Here is a 22,055-nt window from a genome sequence, read left to right as displayed (position 1 = left end):
GTGAGAGACATAATCTAAAAAAAAAAATATCCGGAAATCACAATGTATGATTTTTGTAATAATTTATTTGCATGTTACTGCTGCAAATAAGTATTTGAACTCCTACCAATCAGCAGAAATTCTGGCCCTCAAAGACCTGTTAGTCTGCCTTTTTATTCCAAATTAGAAGCACCTATTTGAGGTCGTTAGCTGCATAAAGACACCTGTCCACCCAACACAATCAGTAAGACTCCAACTACAAACATGGCTAAGACCAAAGAGCTGTCCAAAGACACCAGAGACAAAATTATAGACCTCCACAAGGCCAGAAAGGGCTACGGGGCAATTGCCAAGCAGCTTGGTGAAAAAAAGATCAAGTGTTGGAGCAATTATTAGAAAATGGAAGAAGCTAAACATGACTGTCAATCTCTCTCGGATCGGGGCTCCATGCAAGATCCCACCCCATGGCGTATCAATGATCCTAAGAAAGGTGAGGAATCAGCCCAGAACTGCATGGGAGGAGCTGGTCAATGAACTGAAAAGAGCTGGCACCACTGTTTCCAAGGTTACTGTGGGTAATACACTAAGACGTCATGGGTTAAAATCATGCATGGCACGGAAGGTTCCCCTGCTTAAATGAGCACACATCCAGGCCCATCTTAAGTTTGTCCATGACCATTTGGATGATACAGAGGAGTCATGGGAGAAAGTTATGTCGTCAGATAAGACCAAAATAGAACCTTTTGGTCTTAATTCCACTCGCCGTGTTTGGAAAAAGAAGAATGCTGAATACCATCCCAAAAACACTGTCCCTACTGTGAAGCATGGGGGTGGAAGCATCATGCTTTGGGGGTGTTTTTCTGCACATGGACGACTGCACTGTATTAAGGAGAGGATAACCGGGGCCATGTATTGCGAGATTTTGGGGAACAACCTCCTTCCCTCAGTTAGAGCATTGAAGATGGGACGTGGATGGGTCTTCCAACATGACAATGACCCAAAGCACACAGCCAGGATAACCAAGGAGTGGCTCCGTAAGAAGCATATCAAGGTTCTGGAGTGGCATAGCCAGTCTCCAGACATAAACCCAATAGAAAATCTTTGGAGGGAGCTCAAACTCCATGTTTCTCAGCGACAGCCAAGTAACCTGGCTGATCTAGAGAAGATCTGTGTGGAGGAACGGGCCAAAATCCCTGCTGCAGTGTGTGCAAACCTGGTGAAAAACTACAGGAAATGTTTGACCTCTGTAAATGCAAACAAAGGCTACTGTACCAAATATTAACATTGATTTTCACAGGTGTTCAAATACTTATTTGCAGAAGTAACATACAAATAAATTATTTTAAAAAATCATACATTGTGATTCCCAGATTTTTTTTTTAGATTATGTCTCTTACAGTGGACGTGCACCTAATATGAAAATTTCAGACCCCTCCATGATTTCTAAGTGAGGGAACTTGCAAAATCGCAGGGTGTTCAAATACTTATTTTCCTCACTGTATGCATTTAATACACTGGAGAAAAAAAAGAGACTAAACATTCCAAGAAAAACAACATTATTAGAATTGCTGCAGAAGTACAGTCAACCAAACTATTTTGTCTTTTATATACCAACAACAAAAAAAAGAACATTCAAAATACTGAAGTTGGTGATGTTTTTCTCCCCCCCAGGCATCACTTGATCTCAAAGGCCCAGAAGTCAGAGACACGAACATCACTGTTAAGGTAACGGAATATTTCTACAAGTTCAACACTCTTACCATGTCAATTCTTGATAAAGCTGGTTTGGTCATTATGAACAACTGACAGAATTATCCATTTTGACAGTGTACTACATGCCTTATATGTGCACTGAGTTGAACAGATATTTAGAAGTCTCTCTCTCTCCCCACACACACACACACACACACACACACACACACACACACACACACACACACACACAGAGAGACATCAAAAAATACAAAAATAAACAAATTCAGTTTTTTATATTAAAATTTCTAAAATTATGTCCTTTAAACTCACAATGAAATGTAAACTCTACATCATGAATTAAAATAAATAAATATCTAAAAGTTAAAATGAGTGTGTCTATAAGTACGTACACCATTTTGGTAACTTAATTTTTTTCACAGTTTCCCCAATCAGGCACAGAAGCAGACAATCTTCAGGGTTGGCATTAGTACGTTTTCTCACTAGTCACCTTCTTGCAGTCACTCAGTTCTTGGGAAATGATGCTTCTTGACAGATTTACAACACAGTACCATACCATTTGTATTTCTTAAAAACCGAGGTAAGTAAAGACCACGACATAATTCATGTCTTGGAAATGTTCATGTATCCATCCCCTGACTTGTATGAAGAAAATTGGATGTAAAAGTGATGGTTTACATGCGATATACAAAAGAGTGCTCTTATGAGGGGTGACTGAGAAGTCTTGAGCCTGGCCCAGAAAAAGCTGGGTGTGGTTCTTCGTCATTTGCATTCTGGGAAACCAACATTTCTCAAGAATGTGTAACATTTTGATGACTGGGTGCAATGTTGAGAAATGTTTGTTTATCAGAATGCAAAAGATGGAAAACCATGCTCTACTTTTTCTGGGTCAGGCTCAAAATTCCTCAATCACCCTTCTTAGCTATTCACACCATCCTTTTGGCTTTAAGATTTTTATTTCTTTTCATTCCTGATGTAGAGATTGCTTTTCACTGTGAGCTTAAAGGGCATCATTTGATTTCTTTTTTCTTTTTTTTTTTAATAAAAAGCCTGAAAATTAAAAAACTCCTTTTTACCAGGTCCGCTTACACGTTGCCGGTAAAGCTCAACTTGCAATCATATAACCAGCATGGATGTTCTCAAATCAGACACAACAGGGTTATTCCCTAAATGAATGGACATAATTGTGTATGAATGTTTGTTCTGATACTTACGAGTATTCTTGAGTGGTTTGGCAATTTTTCTTGTGATTAAAATCCACAATATAATCCAAATCAATCATCCCATAACAAAACAGTTCAGCATGCCAACAAAACATTTATTAAACCACATTTAGACAATAAGACATATGCCCCCCCCCCCCAGCATGTACACACTCTTGTATTTAATTAATTAATTCATTTTAAACAGGACATGTCATTTTTCAGAAAGCGTTGCAACAACAGGTAGTGTGCATCTTTTTCTTCGCTAGATTTATTATTTGTTCAATTTCAAATGTTTATTTCATGAGCAGCAGTGATCATCGTGGCCATAGGGACCACGTGGTTATCGACAAGCTTTCACAAGCAATTTGATAGCTCTGCCTGTCTTTAGCTCATTACGGTCTTTTTGCGTGTTAGGAGATGTTGACGTGGCACATAACCAGGTTCACTGGTCCTTATCTATCCTTATCAGAACCCCAACTTTCAGAGCTGAATATGCAATAGTTTTTACAGAGTTAATTACAGGAATTGTACAGACCTAATAACTCACTTAATCCCATGCTTGTTCCACTAATCACAGGGAATCTGCATCGTTTCTACTGCTTTATGATCATTTTAGTTGTAATTTTAAAAAACTTCTATTCAATAAACCATTAATTTAAACATTTCATATGAGACAATGTACAACCACACAGAGAATGCCTCTGCTGACGTAGCACTATGGAGTCCCCAATAAAAACGAAACAACTTCTTGACATGTTCAGCCTGGAGGGCAGCACACATACAGACATGTTTTTTGGTCACATGCCATATTGCCTGTGAGAACAAGGCGACCTTTCATTTGAAATACGCCCCCAGCTAAAGTGTGTACGCATACAACAAGGAAAGCGAACATACCTGTCACTTATCGAAACTAAAAAGTCTTTTGGTGCCGATGAGAAGAGCTCAAAGTTGGCAATGTCCAGCTGCTTGACTTGAATGGGCTCACAAAGCTCAATCACAAACCTGAACCAGCGTGACAGACAGAAACAGATCAAATGTTTCACAACATGTCAAATCCTACAGTCACATATTGTGATCCAGCTGTGTAAACGAGCATTTTGTCAATAACGCGTTCATGCACCAACCAGATTTTGTTGCTGCAAGGATTTAGCATGTAAAGGTCCATGTTCTCCATGAGAATGGCTGAAGTGCTCTGAAAAAAAATGGAGAAAGATGGAACGGTGCGTTTGCATTATTGCGCAAGCGATATACACACTCAATGATAATACAGCATAGCAAAGCTCAAGAAATCTGACTTTTCAATGTGATGCACATCACATACATTTGAGGAAGAGAAAGGGAGAGAGAAAAAAAAATTAAAACTGTTGAGGATTTGCATATCGTGAGCACATACAGTGCTCTCGCTTAGCGAAACTAAAGTTCCGTCGGGTTCTCCCTTGTTTTCACTCCGTCGCCACAGCAAATCCGAGTTGGATATGCATGTTAATTTGGCATGTTTTACGCTGGATGACTTTCCTGACAACTCCACAATACATGGAGACAAGCACACTAACCACTAGGCTACCACCCCTGCTATTCGCTTAGCAAAGGTACAATGATCAATTCTGTTGCTGTGAGAATTTCAATTGTGAGCATCATTTTGAATAATACAAAATTTCAGTCTTGTCAACACATCGACAAGGCTCAAATCATAAAGATCAGGCTTGTTGTGATGCAAAAAAAAAAAAAAAAAAACTGTTATGGAGCAGATCCTCAAACTACACTATAAATTCTGACATGCCAAACTGAGTTAAAAAAAATGAAACAATTAGCTCACTTTCCCAGTGAAACGAGCTCTTACACCTTGTTGAGTTTGGCACGGCTAATTTGTGTCTCATGGTGATGTTTTCCATGCTGTTTGGCACATTTCTGCACAACTCTAGATAGAGTTTCTTTAAATATGTCCAAAATGTTGGGGAGAGTGGTTGGACTCCCAGCCACCTTGTGTTTGGATTATCATGAATACAAATCTTCACTTTTACAGCCAGTTTTCTTCAGACAAACCAGGGAATTGATATAGGAAAACTTCCAAGTTATATAATAGGTCTTAAACTTCAGTTACATTAGTCATTAAAAAATGTGTGTAGGCACATCAGCTGTGTGTAAAAGGTTTGGAAAAATACTGGGGAAATAAACTGCTAAATATACCTTACTTTTCAATAAAAAATTAGCACCTACATATTTCCTTTTGGGTGGTCTCTGGTAACTTAAGTTAAAAATCAGACTTGTTACTTCAAAACCAATTATTTTCATTAATGGCATTAAAAAAGTAAGATTTGAAACACTGAGCAGGACTCCAACAATGACTTCCTGAATGGCCAGTAAGCCAGATTACTACCTTACCTTATACTGTATCAGACCATAAATACACGCTTTCACGAATATCTCCTAGTCTATCAACAAAAGTGTTCAATGAAAAACACGAAGCCAAATGAATGCCATAGCAAAAATCACCAGTGGTGGATGTTCAGTGCACAACTATTTATGTTTTTGCGTGAACAGTGTCAGGCAAGCTTGGTGGACTCAGCTCAGTCGGACAGGTATTCATGTTTTTTATGAAATTAGCACTCCTCTGTATATCATTACTGGCACTGTTGACGTCAGCTGTGGAAACTGCAGTGTTAATTACACTAAATCAAGAGATCCAACAGTGTTTGAGTGTTTATGGAAATAAGAAAGCAACTGAATGTTGTTGAAAGAATTCACTTTTTGGAATGTAACACTTGAATTTCACTCTAATGACACAAAAATCCTTAGGGAGATTCAGATGAAATGTATCACTTGCAAAACCTAAAGCTGTTCTGTAGTATGGTGGATGCAGTAACATGCAACACCAGCACATGCTCTCAAACATGACTCAACTTGTCCACCGTAACAGATAAAGCCACATCCAGTTTGTCCTTGCAGCTGTGACAGGCGTGTAATGCAATATGTCATTCTCACAATCAGCAGTGGCGAAATTTTTCATCATGTCATTGAAAACTACCGAACAGTTGAATGAGTGGCTGACGCACACAACCATCATGTGAACCCAGGATCAAGATGTACCTCAGGTACTGATTTGTGTTGTTTGGCTGTTATTTGTCATGACACACATGGTGACAAGGCAAACCAGTTTTACTTTACTCTTGTGTAGTTTGTGGAAGAAAAAACCTTATTGTGTTAAATTATCCCTTGAGGGGAGATGTGAGGGAGGGGAATAAAATTTGGGTCAGAGCAGAAACCGATCACTGCATTTAAGAAGGGGCAGGTTTCTACTTGTGTGTTTTTCTTATAGCAAAATACAGTTGTATGTAAAAGATAAGGCACCCCTGATAATTTCCATGATTTTCCTTTATAAATCATTGGTAGTTGGGATCAGCAATTTCAGTTAAGTATATCATATAGCAGACAAACACAGTGATATTTGAGAAGTCAAATGAAGTTCATAGGATTAACAGAAAGTGTGCAATAATTCTTTAAACAAAATTAGGCAGGTGCATAAATTTGGGCACCCCAACTGAAAAAAAATACATCAATCTTTATTAGAACCTCTTTTTGCAGAAATAACAGCCTCTAAATGCTTCCTCTAGCTTCCTATGAGAGTCTGGATTCTGGTTGAAGGTATTTTGGACCATTCTTCTTTACAAAACATCTCAGGTTTGTTGGTTTCTGAGCACGGACAGCCCGCTTAAAATCACACCACAGATTTTCAATAATATTCAGGTCTGGGGACTGAGATGGCCATTCCAGGACATTGAACTTGTTCTTGAATGCCTTAGTAGATTTTGAGCAGAGTTTAGGGTCATTGTCTTGTTGAAAGATCCAGCCCCGGCGCAACTTCAAGTTTGTCACTGATTTATGAACACTGTTCTCAAGAACCTGCTGATATTGACTGGAATCCATGTGACCCCTAACAAGATTCCCAGTACTTGCACTGGCCACACAGCATGATGGAACCACCTCCAAATTTTATTGTAGGTAGCAAGCGTTTTTCTTGGAATGTTGTGTTCTTTTTCATCCATATATACCACCCCTTATGTCCAAATAACTTAATTTTAGTTTCATCTGGCCACAGCACCTTATTCCAAAATGAAGCTGGCTTGTCCAAATGTGCTTCAGCATAACTCAAGCAACTCTGTTTGTGGCCTGTACGCAGAAAAGGCTTCCTCTGCACTATAGTATCATACAGCATCTCTTTTTACAAAGTGTGCTGTATAGTTGAATGATGCACAGAGACACTATCTGCAGCAAGATCATATTGTAGGTCTTTGGAGCAGGTCTGTGGGTTCACTATGACTGTTCTCACAATCCTTCACTTCATCTTATCTGAGATTTTTCTTGGCCTCCCACTTCGGGCATTAACTAGTACTGTACCTGTGGGCTTCCATTTCCTCACTATGTTCCTCACAGTGGAAACTGACAGCTGAAATCTCAGATAGCTTTTGTATCTTTCCCCTAAACCATGATTTTGAACAATCTTTGTTTTCAGGTTATTTGAGAGTTGTTTAGAGGCTCCCATGTTGCCACTCAATAGAAGAGATGCAGAGAGGGGAAACATTTGCAAATGGCCACCTTAAATACCCTCTCATGTTTGGATTCACCTGTGTAAGGAAGTCAAGGGTCAATGAGCTTACCAAACCAATTTTGTTGCAATAATTAGTGCTAAATGTATTCAAATTAATAAAATGGCAAGGGTGCCAAAATTTATGCACCTGCCTAATTTTGTTTAAATAATTATTGCAGACTTTCTGTAAATACTAGAAACTTCATTGCACTTCTCAAATATCAGTGTGTTCATCTGCTATATGATATATTTATCTGAAATTTCTGATCCAGACAACCAATGATTTATAAAGTAAAATCATGAAAATTATCAGGGGTGCCCAAACTTTTGCATACAACTGCAACTACTCATTTTCAGTGAACTGAACAAGCAATGATTGTGTGCAGTGATGTGCAGTAGATGTGCGCTGAGGGTGCGTCGGATTGGCCGGACGCACAGAAGCACTTTGCCAAAGCACACAACTCACTGCTCTGGCAAAAGCAACATGAAGCTTTTCGGATAGATTGTATGAAGTATGGCATATCTGTACTAGAGCGCACACACACCATGCATCTGTTATTTGTACAAATAGTGCTGTTATAGTGTTCTTTCCATTTTGTCAGTGCCTCTTTCAATAATGCCCACTTGAATGTGGATTGGGCAGCTCAGTTAATTTGATGATGCCAGACTACAATCTAAGAAATTAAAAGACAATGCAGACTGTGCTATTTGTAAACTGAGCGCAGTGGTCAGCGTGTGTGCAGTTCAAAGAATCAGTTTGCTGGCCTCTTTAAATCTCCTCTAGAAATATAATATACAGTGGCTTGCAAAAGTATTCAGCCCTTTGGTATTTCACACATTTTAAGTTGTTTATGGCATTTCAAATATGAAAAGTAAATCAGGCTTCTCAATGTAAAAATTTCTAAAATGATCTTTCTTAGACTCAAACTGAAAGTAAATCTCTACATCTTAATATAAATTAATTAAAAATATAAAAGCCAAGAAGATGGGTTGCATAAGTAATCAGCTCCTTTGGTGTAATACCTGTAAATACGTCAGGGGATGGATACATGAACATTTCCAAGTCACTGAATATTTCTTGAACTTTAATTACATCAGTTATAAAGAAATACAAACAGTATGGCAGTCTATGGAAAATCTGTGTGAAGTAGACAGTTCTCAAAAACTGACTGGGCAAGAAGGAGAAGAGTGAGGGAAGCCACACCCAAACAACCCAGAAGAGGTTATAGGCTTCTGTGGCTGTGACTGGAGAAATTGTGCATAGTGCATGTTTTGCATTTTGTATCCCCAGTTATACAGCTTCATGATGAAGTGGTATAGAGGAGGGTTTTATTAAAAAGAAGACCTGAAAGTTCAGCGACAATTTGCCAGAAGGTACATCTGAGACAAGCCTAGACTTAATGCTTTGGTGAAATAAATCCCTCCTCGGTGCCACTTCATCATGAAGCTGTATAACTGGAGATACAAAATGCAAAACATGCACTATGCACAATTTCTCCAATCACAGCCACAGAAGCCTATAACCTCTTCTGGGTTGTCTGGATGTCTTGGTAGCTTTCCTCACTCTTCTCTTTCTTGCACAGTCACTCAGTTTTTGAGAACTGTCTACTCCACACAGATTTATCACAGAGTGCCATACTGTTTGTACTGCTTCATAAATGATGTAATTAAAGTTCACGAAATATTCAGTGACTTGGAAATGTTCACGTATCCATCCCCTGACTTGTCTGAAGAAAACTGGGAATTAAACTGATTATTTAGAGGTATTATACCAAGGTGCTGATTACTTATGCAACCCATCATCTTGGCTTTTATATTTGTCATTAATTTATATCATGTTATAGAGATTTACTTTCAGTTTGAGTCTAAGAAAGATCATTTTAGAATTTCTTATACTGAGAAGCCTGATTTACTTTTTGTATTTGAAATACCATAAACAAATTAAAATGCGTGAAATACCAAGGGGCTGAATACTTTTGCAAGCCACTGTACCTCTGTAATGCCATGAAAGGCATGCCGCACTCTTCAGAAGAAGACATTTTTTTTCAGATGTTTAACAGCTGCATGTTAGTGTCGTAACGCTTTTTTTTTTTTTTTTTTTTTTTTTAATCACAGACATTAGTGCATATGCACATGTTGAGCACACGGTGCTGAGTTCAGCGCCGCTTGTGACAGGCAGTGATCTGGTAATAACTGTATGACACACAACTGCAGAGTACTGCTGTGGGCCTCTTGAGGTCAATCAGGGCAAAATCAGCAATGGGAGACTGGCCATTCACTGTTTCACAATTGTGAATCTTGCATCATCTCGCAGTGCATGACTTACACAAGAGGTCAGTTTCAGCAGAGTTCCGGTTCAGGACACAATGTAAACAAACTTCGTGACATATGGACAAGACAACATCAGGGCATGACAGAAGTCCATCACAGGTGCTACACCTCCTCTAGATAACCCTCTCAACTTGGGAGAACGTCATCATCATCATAATTGCCCGTGAACTCGCTGGATCAAGTCCGTCCACATCCTCGCTAGCCATTGTTTACACCTGCTGTGAGACACCAGAACTCTGGCGGCGCCGCGGTGCATTCTGGGAAGCGTAGGAGGCCGCCAGGGGGATTATGAGAAACATTAAAATGCTGAATAGCCACTGAACATCATGTGACAGCACAGGTTCTAGAGTGGAGTAAGAATGAGAGTACTGTGTGTTTCACCTTGGCCTCATTGTTCGCAGAGAGTATCTTGGCCCCACACTCCACAGAAGCATAGTTATTTTTGAAGTTTTTCTGAACTTTCTTCACTGGATGGAGGTTGCCAGTGGTCGATGTGTGAAGGGACTGACCTGCACAGTAGGAGTGCCACATGAAAACCAGCTCTGACTAAGGGGAAACTAGTTAGGATACTAATATACAACATGCAAACATACAATTCATTGACAACTATACGAGGTCTGTTAGAAAAGTATCCGACCTTTTTATTTTTTGCAAAAAACTGATGGATTTGAATCACGTGTGCTTGCATGAGCCAACGTTGAACCTTTGTGCGCATGCATGAATTTTTTCACGCCTGTCGATTGCATCATTTGCTGGTAAGCAGCCTTTGTGTGAGGACATGTGTAGTGCTCTCGGTGGATTTTCATTGCAAGGAAAATGGCGGAACGACTGGAGCAGCGCTACTGAATCAAATTTTGCCAGAAACTGGGCGACAGCCAGGTGGAAACCATTCGGAAGATTCAGACGGCTTTCGGTGACGATGCTATGGGCATCACACAGATTAAGGAGCGGTACAAGCGGTTTAAAGACGGCCGCACAACGGTGGAGAGCGCGCCACACTCTGGTTGGCCATCAACATGCTGAAATGACTAGATCATTTCTAAAGTGAACGCTGTGGTGATGCAGGACCGTCGTGTGACTGTCCAAGAAACTGCGGAAGAGGTGGACATCAGCACTTTTTCAGCACATTCCACTGTGACAGAAGATTTGGCCATGAAGAGAGTCACGGTGAAATTCGTGCCAAAGCTGCTGACAGCGGAGCAAAAGCACCTTCGTGTTGAAGTCTCACAGGACATGCTGGACTCCGAAAAATGATGCCCACCTCTTCCACAATTTCTCGGATAGTCACAGGACTGAAAAGCCACTGAAAGCCGTCTGAATCTTCCGAATGGTTTCCACCTGGCTGTCGTCCAGTTTCTGGCAAAATTTGATGCAGTAGCGCTGCTCCAGTCGTTCCGCCATTTTCCTTGCAATGAAAATCCGCCGAGAGCACTACACACGGCCTCACACAAAGGCTGCTTGCCAGCAAATGACGCAATCAACGGGCGTGAAAAAAATTCACGCATGCGCACGAAGGTTCAACGTTGGCTCATGCAAGCACACGTGATTCAAATCCATCAGGTTTTTGCAAAAAATAAAAAGGTCGGATACTTTTCTAACAGACCTCGTATATAGCCTGCACTGGGAGATGGGGAAAAGAAGGTAGAGCCAGAAATGACAAGGAAACCGGAATCCAAAGGGAACAAAGAAAAATGAGCATGCTTAAAATAGAAAAAAGAACTTGTGTGTGAAAGCCTCCTCTGTCGACAGAAGCTGCATTTGATATGTTTCATACAGTAAGATTAACACCATCAGGTGTTAATCAATGAACAGCTTTTCGAAAATAGAAGAGTCTTGGACATAAATAGAATGCTTAACATTATAGTTCATCCTTCTAAATATTTAAAGGTGATAAAGAGAGGTTGAATGGGGCATTAATTCCTGTTCTGTGATGTGATATGTAGCCCCCCAAAAAATTGGTTGGGTCTGTAATGGCTCAGAACCTTCCTAAAAGGCTCTCTGAAACAGCTATGTTACTATGCTGGGTTTAGAATGCTTCGCTTGCCTTTAATTGCGTCTTTCGGAGCTTATTTGGCAACCTCATTATGAAATGCAAGTAGGTGGCGCTGATCGGTTGCCGTTGTTTGATTGGCTGCCCTTGCTCTCACTGAAAAGAAAGCAATATTTATTTATTTTCATTGCGTTTATATTTTCTGTTGTGTTTCTATTCAGGTTTTTTTTTTTTGCCTCTTTCTCTAAAATTGTATATAATAATCATTAGATTATTAATATATAAACAAAAATAAATTTAAGAAATATTACAATTTGAAAACAAATGCACCCGAACATGATGACAGCTGCAATGCTAGCTTTTAACATTGAAAATGCCATAGACATGCTAACGCGTTAGCGTCGCTCTCGTTTTTAAGTTATAAAATACATCTATCAACTGTTTCAGAAGAACATAACAGGTCGGTTTAACATAGAACAGGTAAATAATACTCACAGACGTATGCTCTTTAGGGTTTTAGCAGGAGAAAATTAAGCAAAAGAAAGAAAGAATAATCGAAGCATTGCTTCAATCTGTGAAGCACTGCTTCGACTGGTTCAAGGTTCAAAGCAAAGCCGTGCTGCAGAAAAGTTGTTTACGGACCCGCTGCAGGGTCTGTAATGAATACAGAAATGATCATTTTCCTGAAAAACACCCCCCAAAACAACGGCCACTCTGAAGGACCGATAACATAATCGTTAAGCACAAAGCTTATTGATGTTGGTGGATCGAGTCATTTCTTAACGATACCCAAAAGGAACCGGTTCTCGATACACATACCTAGCTGCTAAGGGGTTAGCTCATTCCCTTTAGAGGAACAAACCAGAGCTAACGTGCCATTCTAACGTGCAATTCTTACAACAGGAATATGGCGCAACACAAATTTAAAACAAAAGAAAATGTGATACTCACAGGCTGTACTGATTGCTGGGGTTGATTTTGTTGCAGAGTCGGAACTGACCCTCTACTGAGTATTAAATGCCGACTGAAGCCAGCTCAAAATCATGCAAGGTTTGTGAAACAGTCCTCCGTGAAATGCGCAGAGCAAAGAAATAGTTGGCGGTTGTATGTACTGGGGATGCGGTTAAAAATGAATAAAAGCCAGTGATCGCGTACATTGCTTTCCGTGGGAAGATCATAGTCTGCTAGAACAGCCTGGGAAAGCACACCTGTAGCTCGCCATTGCTTCTCTTCGAGTGTTACGAATGGGTGGGCACAACCTTATGAATAATTAATTTCGAAGGGGCGTGTGTAAAAGGGGGTGGGTGTGGGTGTATGTGTGGGGGGGCTATTGGTGAAAAAGTGACGTAAGTTTTCTCTCAAAAACGGATTGGCCTGTTTTCTAGGGGCAATTCAAAAAAGGAGAAATACTTGAAACAGAGGTTCTGAAACTTGCTGGCACTTCGTGTGTATTCCCGACAGCGGGGAGACTCTGAACTAACACCAAAAACATGAAAAAGATGATTTTGATTCTCTATCCCCTTTAAACATGAGTGCACTTACTTTTCTCCTTCTCTACCTCCATGACCTGTTTCTTCCACTCATCAAATGTGGGAATGTCTTCTTTGCTGGGGACTGAGGGATCAGTCTCCCTGGAAATGCTGGCATCCCCGGCCTGAAACAACCAGACATGATCAGAGCCACAAGTCAACACTACCCACGTCTATTATGCTGCATTGTGTACTTCAACGTACAATTTAGGAAACATTGTTAATGCAATGAAGAAGTTCCATTTACATTCCAGTGGGGCAGGAGGGGAAATTCATTTTTAAAGCTCAGTTCACGTTAACGTCAGACATAACAAGTGTCTAATCTACACTGCACGGCAGTCAGCCAGCCCGAGGCCACTGGAGTTATGATACATGGTGAGCCATGTATAATATTGTGGTGGATTATTCAAGGCTTGTATCAGAATTCAGAAAGTCTTGACAGCGCACACTCTCAGACCAGCCTCTTTTTTCCAAAAAAAGAAAGAGACAAGCATTATTTGCTGCCAAACAGTCTATTCAGCACACATTAGTTCATAGAGAGCATATTAGTCCACAATCATCTTTAGACTCAACGACAGCTAGACAGGTAACGTTTTACAGTGAATCACACTTCAGGAATGAAACAAATGCAATTATTTTGTCATGAATTCTTCTCATAAAATGTTTTATGTCAGGCCAAATATTTTCACAACTAGGACAGAATCACAGGACAGCTTATAACACATGACCTTTGACAGAGACTCCACCTCGTACAGCAAACACGACATAGACTCCACCTCGTACAGCAAACACAACATAGACTCCACCTCGTACAGCAAACACAACATGGTCAAATTAGCAAACAAGCTAAAGCTATTCCAACCTGAACATAAGCAACAGCTGATTGTGGTGTCACCCTTCAACATATATTTAAACAGCTAATAAAAGCGACTGAAAGAGTGACAAGAGGTATGAGACTCCCACCCCCTTCCAAACACTGTGCTGCTCCAGCTCCACACAGAATGCAGGACTAACTGGAACAATTGCTAAAAGAAGTCAAAGATAATGCCACTACAGGTCAACCTCAGTGTCTCCTAATGAGGGGTATGGGCATAACTGGGGTGTTTCAATTTTTCTGAAAATGAGTGTATGAGTGTGTATACACACACACACACACAAAAGCTATAAAGTCATAGATACAAACACCGCCACAGTGGCATGAACACTGGCAAGAACAACAGGAGACATCAAAACTACAAAAAGTACAACAGCATTATTTAACAAGTGCTATTAATCTGCCACCTTTGGATAATAAAAGGTATATAAAATCTGGCAGAGAAAAAAAAAAAAATTGTCTATTTCTTTATGGACTTTAAAGTGCAATAGAGTGCCTCGGGCACAAATGAATGGAAATGTGCAGCACACAGCCAATTTGTGACAAAGGAATTTACACACGCACACACACACACACACATATATATATTATACACACACACACACACACACACACATATATATATTATACACACACACACACACACACACACACATATATATATTATACACACACACACACACACACACACATATATATATTATACACACACACACACACACACACACACACATATATATATTATACACACACACACACACACACACACACACACACACACACACACACACACACCACTATCATCGCTCATCTTCAACCACTTTTCCGGGTTCGGGTCACGGGGGCAACAGCTCCAGCTGGGGACCCCAGACTTCCCTTTCCTGTGCATACACACATACATACATAAAACCCCAATTCCAATGAAGTCTGGAAGCTGTGTGAGGTTTGAACATTGAGAAACATTGTTAAACTGATGGACTATTTTTTTCCACGCAGTTGTTCATAAAGTGGTGATCCTCGCCCCATCTCTGCTTGTGAACAGCTGAGCCTTTTGGGGATGCTCCTTTTATACTGAATCATGACACTCACAATTAGTGTCCTCAGTTCTCAAACGCTTATTGAGTGTTGTGAGAAGGAAAGGTGATGTAACACAGTGGTAAACATACCACTGTCTCAGCTTTTTCGAAATGTGTTGCAGGCATCCATTTCAAAATGAGCAAATATTTGCACAAAAACAAAGTTTGAAGAGGATTTGCAAATCATTGTATTCTGTTTTAATTAAAATTTTACACAACGTCCCAACTTAATGGAAGTGGGATCGCTTCCCAACTGGTCCTTTTTGTGTTGTTTGCACATTCTCTCCGTGTTTGCGTTGGTTGCCTCTGGGTGCTCCAGCTTCCTCCCACCCTCCAAAGACATACATGTTCGGTGAACTGGTGACTCGATTGTCTGTGTGTCAGTCTGTATGTGGCCCTGTGATAGTCTGGCGTCCTGTCCAGGGTGTACCCCGCCTCTTGCCCAATGACCGCTGGGACAGGCTCCAGCCCTCCACTGTGACCCTTAATTTGAGTAAGCGGGTATAGAAAATGAATAATTCATCAATGAATCTGTATCGTAAATCATATTTAAATTGTCAAGCCATTTTATTTTATTCTGTTCATTAAAATAAATATTTGCTAAAATACAACCCATACTTATGTCTCCCCCAAAAAACAAAATTTCATCTTCTTTGTCTGTGTACTCACAGGTACTTGAATGTGATTGCTGTAAAAGACTGATTAAATACAATCCAATTTTCTAATTAATTTAAGTAGATTACCTTTCAAAAGTTCAACAGTGAAACACAGTCATATATTTATCATTTATGTTTGTAGAAGTGTTACATATTCACCAGAATAACATTTGAGAAAATTTGTGCACATTTTTTTTGAGTTACTGAAAAAAATGTAAAATAAAAACACCCCGATTGCATAACTGATCCACTGCTTTCACTACATTTTACAGTAGAGGTAAAAAGAAAGTTGTAGATGGGGGATGACACTGGCAGCACTAGAAGAACAATGCAACAGGCGTAATAATGGGAAAAGTGTATGCAAGAAAGTGAAATGTGATACATTCTGAGTAGGGATGCACCGATCCACAATTTTTCACTTCCGATCCTGATACCTGAATTTGGATGTCTGCCGACACCTTTCCGATCCGATACCAGAGCTCTGTTTGCTTTAATATTATTGTTGATTTTATACGAGGATTTTCTTAAGGAGACCTGAAAGTTCACCTTACCAGAAGGTGCATTTAAGATGAAAGCCTAGATTTGATGTTTTGGTGAAAGAATTAAGTCCTTTTATTTTTTATAGACTTTTACAGCCTTATTTTTATAGACTTAAAGAGAAAAGACAGTGCACTGTCTCTCTCTCTGTGTCTCCATGTCTCTGTCTGTCTCTCCTCAATTTTCAATTTCAATGGAGCTTTATTGATATGGGAGACATATGTTTACAATGTCAAAGCAAGTGCTAAGAGTAAAAATCAAGTCCTCTCCCTCTGTCTTTCAATTCAATTTCAACTGAAACATATGTTTACATTGTCAAAGCAAGTGTTACAGTAAAAATAAAAAATTAAGTCCTCTCCATCTGTCTCCCTCTCTGTCTCTCAATTCAATTTCAATTGAAACATATGTTTACATTGTCAAAACAAGCACTGGTGCAAAAAAAAACAAACAAAAAAAAAAACCCTCCCCCTCTCTTAAAGTGTAAAATAAACTGTAAATTTCTAAATGTATCATCAGCAGTGCTCACACAAGTAACTGGATAAATACTGAAGGATTTTGGTGTCGTTCCCCCCCCCCCCATTCAGCAGAGAGAAAGTGAATCTGTTTGGCTGTCCTCAGCTGTGCTCTGAGCTGCTTTTAAAGTGTTTCACAGCCTCGGGATGTTGGAGGGGGTGATTTTTCAGTAACAATTCAGTTCATTTTTTGGAAAATATGTGCTCGGGGGCACAGACCATTTGAACCCGAGAGCCGGGAGGAAATCTGCCATTACCAGTGGCTTAAAACTCTTGGCTGCAGTGCGCGGAACAAACAGCTCAGCTTCAGCTCAGAAACTTCCCCCTCCTCTCCTCCTGCTCAGCAGTAAACAGAGCAGAGAGCAGGCAGCACGAGAGAAGTTTCACAGATATTTTTTCTCTCCAGTATTGGAAAATCCCACAAGTTGGATTGTGAAATTCTGATCTGTAAACTATGTCGGTATCAGAACCAGATACCAATCCGGGATCGGATCAGTCCCAACCCTAATTCTGAGTAGATCACATGATCGTTTGGGTGTTTCAATGGTGTACATGTTTCTTGAAGAAATGTTAATTTATAGCCTTTTTATATTCACTCACTCATCTTTAATCATGTATTGTATTGAAGTGTAAACCAGACATTCAGCCTGTCACCATCAATGGGGATAGGGTGGAGATGGTGCAAGACTTCAGGTTCCTGGGCACCTACATCAGCGAGGATTTGACGTGGACTATTAACTCCACAGCGATCCTGAAGAAGGCGCAGCAGAGACTCTACTTCCTGAGGACTCTCAGGAAGAATAATTTGAGATCTGAGCTTCTGCTGTCCTCCTATCACTTCGCTGTGGAGTCTGTGCTGAGCTGCGGCATCTCGCTGTGGTTCTCCAGCTGCACTGCAGTAGAGAGGAAGCAGCTTCAGCGGGTCATTAACACCGCCCAGAGACTGATTGGCTGCACTCTCCCATCTCTGGAGGAGATTCACCATACCCGCTGTCTCAGGAGAGCCCGCAGCATTGTCAGGGACTCCTCACACCCCGGTCAATATCTATTTGAACTCTTACCTTCTGGGAGGTGTTTTAGAACAATAAGGAGTAAAACAAACAGATTGAAAAACAGCTTCTTTCCAAGAGCTGTTGTTGCCCTGAACGCCTCAACCCTACTGTAATAATCTTTTTATAACTTCACATTTTTTATGTCTTTTTATAACTTTTACATGCATTATGCATTATCTGTTGCACTGTTTTTTTCAGAGCTGCTTTTGAATTTCGTTGAGCCCTTGAGGAACAATGACAAATAAAGAATTCTGATTCTGTATTCAGGATCGAGCCGTGGGGGCAAAAGCAGTGATGAAACCCTGAGCCTACCAAACTGAAGAGCCTACTCCCCTTGACTACGCCTCAATGTCCTTTCAATATCACAAACAGGACTGGAAACAAGTGCGACTTACTGCTGGGGACCCAAAAACAGCTCTGGCTTTGTGTGTACAGAGATTGGATGGCCCTGAGAAGGGACCCCCCTCACTTCATACTCCCACAGCACCTCCCGGGTTACACGATCATACGCCTTCTCCCAGCACAAAAAAAAAAACACATGTAGACTGGATGGGCATACTGCCAGGCCCCCTCCAGGATCCTTGTGAGAGAGAAGAGCTGGTCAGTTCTTCTATGGCCAGGACGGAAACCACATTATTATAATGTATTAGTCAGCTGTATATATAGAGCACCAGGATCTAGCATTGAAACATTCACTGACTGTATGGGAAAAATGTTCTCAAAAACTAATCAAAAAACTGTGTTCATTTGTGGTGACTTAAATATTGATCTGCTCAATCCAAATAAGCATAAAATAACAGATGAATTTATCAGTATAATGTACAGTATGAGTTTATATCCAAAAATCACCAGGCCAAGCAGAATTACATCCTATAGTGCTACCTTAATTGATAATATATTCAGCAATGATATTGAGAATAACACTGTGAGTGGATTATTAATCAATGACATTAGTGATCATCTACCAGTTTTCATCGTTTATAATAGAAACCATCGGCGGAATCAGCCAGAGGAGAAAATAAAATACAGGCGAGTGCGGACAGAGGAAAACATGAACACACTAAAGAAGGATTTACAGGAGCAAAACTGGGAAAAGGTATACAGTGAAAGTGATGTTGATAGTGCATATGAAACTTTTTTACAAATATTTACATCATTATATGATAAAAATTGTCCAATTAAACAAGACTACAGAAAACAAAAAATCCAAGATCGACCATGGATGACGAAAGGGTTACGAAATGCATGTAATAAGAAAAATACACTGTATAGAGAATTCATAAAACTAAAGACTAAAGAGGCAGAAAATAGATATAAGAAATACAAAAATAGATTAACTAATATTATACGGGTATGTAGGAAGGAATATTATAGTAACATATTATATAATAACAAAAACAATATTAAAGGAATATGGGATATATTAAATAGCATTATCAAAAATGGTAATAAAAAACAGAGTTACCCTCAGTATTTCATTGATAATAATGTCAAGAAGGAAAATAAGGATGAGGTAGTCAACAGTTTTAATAATTTATTTGTAAATTATGGACCAAGCTTGGCAGAAAAAATTCCCAATTCCCAACCTGAGGATTGGGATAATAATCTCATAGAAAGAAATCCCTGTTCAATGTTCCTCACAGCAGTGGATGGAAAAGAAATTATAGACATTGTGAATAATTGTAAATATAAAACATCTACCGATTTAAATGAAATTGATATGGTGGTGGTAAAACAGGTCATTGAATGGATTGTAGAACCATTAACATACATCTGTAACTTATTTCAAACCGGTAAATTTCCCAATCAAATGAAAATAGCTAAGGTTGTGCCGCTGTGTAAGACTGGGGATAGACACCACTTCACAAATTATAGACCTGTTTCTTTGCTTCCACAATTTTCCAAATTATTAGAAAAGTTATTCAATAAGCGATTAGACAAATTCATAAATAAACATAAATTACTTACTGATAGTCAATATGGATTCAGAGCACATAGTTCAACATCACTTGCATTAATAGAATCAGTTGAGGAGATTATAAACGCCATAGACCACAAATTACATTCAGTTGGAATATTTATAGACCTTAAAAAGGCTTTTGATACAATCAATCATGACATATTAATCAGTAAACTTGAACAGTATGGGATTAGGGGGTTGGTGTTGCACTGGGTGAGAAGCTACTTAAGTAACAGAAAACAGTTTGTGAAGTTGGGGGAATATACATCATCATGCTTGGACAATGCTTGTGGCGTCCCACAGGGGTCAGTATTGGGTCCAAAACTGTTTATAATTTATATAAATGATATTGTCAATGTTTCCAAAATATTAAAATTAGTATTATTTGCAGATGACACAAGCATTTTTTGTTCAGGGGGGGATTTGCAGGAGTTACTGAGGAGGATCAGTATAGAAATGGGAAAATTGAAAATATGGTTTGACAGAAACAAATTATCATTAAACTTAAGTAAAACAAAATACATGTTATTTGGCTATTGTAATACAGACATACAGGTTCAGTTACAAGTCGAGGGGGTAGATATTGAAAGGGTACATGAAAATAAGTTTCTGGGGGTGATAATAGATGATAAGATAAACTGGAAGACTCATATAAAACATATACAAAGTAAACTGTCAAGAAGCATTTCAGTTCTAAACAAAGCGAAACATATTCTGGACCACAACTCACTCCGCATTCTTTACTGCTCACTGGTTTTACCATATTTACAGTACTGTGCAAAGGTATGGGGTAATACTTATAAAGGTACAACACAATCACTATCAGTAATGCAGAAAAGAGCTATAAGAATTATTCATAATACTGGCTATAGAGATCATACAAATCCACTATTTTTACAATCCAAATTCTTAAAATTCACAGACTTGGTTCATTTTCAAACAGTACAAATCGTGTATAAAGCAATAAACAATTTACTTCCAGCAAATATTAAAAATATGTTTTTTAACAGATCAGGGGATTGCAGTCTGAGGGAGAAATTTAATTTAAAGCATCAGTGGGCACGAACAACATTAAAAGGTTTCTGTATTTCTGTCTGTGGGGTGAGGATGTGGAACAGATTGGGAGTGGGGCTCAAGCAATGTCCAAGCATGAACCAGTTCAAACAGCGGTACAAAAATATGGTTTTTTCTAGGTATAGGGAGGAGGAAGGGTAATGAGGGTTAGGGTGTTTTTGTTTTTTGCTTCGGCTTGTAAATATATAGTATGTTGTATGTAAGTAGGTATGTGTAGGTGTATATTTATGTGTGTATATATATATATATATATATATATATATATTGATATCGGTTTAAGTGTGTAGGAATCTATGTGTATATGTGGCAAAGGGTATTACTGGTTGTGGGGAAGAAGGGGTAGGGATAAATAAGCTGATGCTTCACCCTACCCCTTTTCGGACATGTTGGGTACACAGTAGGAACTTTTTTGTTGTTGTCTTTACTGATCTATCTTGTAATTGTTGTTGTATCAAATGTTCGAAATAAATAGTTTTCATTCATTCATTCATTCCTCTTCAATCTGAGGTTTGACTATCGGCCAAACCCTCCTTTCCAGCACCCTGGATTAGACTTTACCAGGGACTCTGGGTAGTGTGATGCCCATGTGGTTGGCAAATGCTCTGTGGTCCACCTTTTTATAATAAAAATAAAAAAAATAAGGGGACCACTACCCCAATTTGTCAATGTCCTAGAGCTCCACGCAATACTGAAGAGACGTGTCATCTGAGACAGTCCCCCCACACCCATTTTTTATATAGAGTATAACAAATGGGAAATAAAAACAAACATGTCAAACAATTTGTAGTCAAAGTGCAATAAACAACTGATCACACACACACACCTAATAATCTGAACAGTCAAACAGAATGAGATAGTAAGACAGAAATAGAAATCCCTGAGATGACAGATCTATAGCTGAGGAGAGACACAGACTGAAATATACAGATAGATGAAGAGACAGAGAGATACCTATGCAGTATAAATTGACAGAAAATTTTTG

The 22,055-nt window shown here is 39.3% G+C and overlaps 1 protein-coding gene across 1 annotated transcript in view; it reads right to left on the bottom strand.

Moving 5' to 3' along the window:
- The window catches only part of suco (SUN domain containing ossification factor), a 122,373-nt gene that overhangs the window by 30,670 nt on the left and 69,648 nt on the right, over window positions 1–22,055 (bottom strand). The window contains 4 exon segments of the mRNA XM_034180424.1: window positions 3,792–3,899; window positions 4,022–4,089; window positions 10,195–10,322; window positions 13,346–13,457. Of these exon segments, the coding sequence (XP_034036315.1) occupies window positions 3,792–3,899; window positions 4,022–4,089; window positions 10,195–10,322; window positions 13,346–13,457 (416 nt within the window).

Source organism: Thalassophryne amazonica, chromosome 10 (genome assembly GCF_902500255.1).
Source record: "Thalassophryne amazonica chromosome 10, fThaAma1.1, whole genome shotgun sequence".
Taxonomy (NCBI): domain Eukaryota; kingdom Metazoa; phylum Chordata; class Actinopteri; order Batrachoidiformes; family Batrachoididae; genus Thalassophryne; species Thalassophryne amazonica.
The sequence above is the reverse complement of the archived record's forward strand: the minus strand, read 5'-3'. Positions and strand labels throughout refer to the sequence as shown.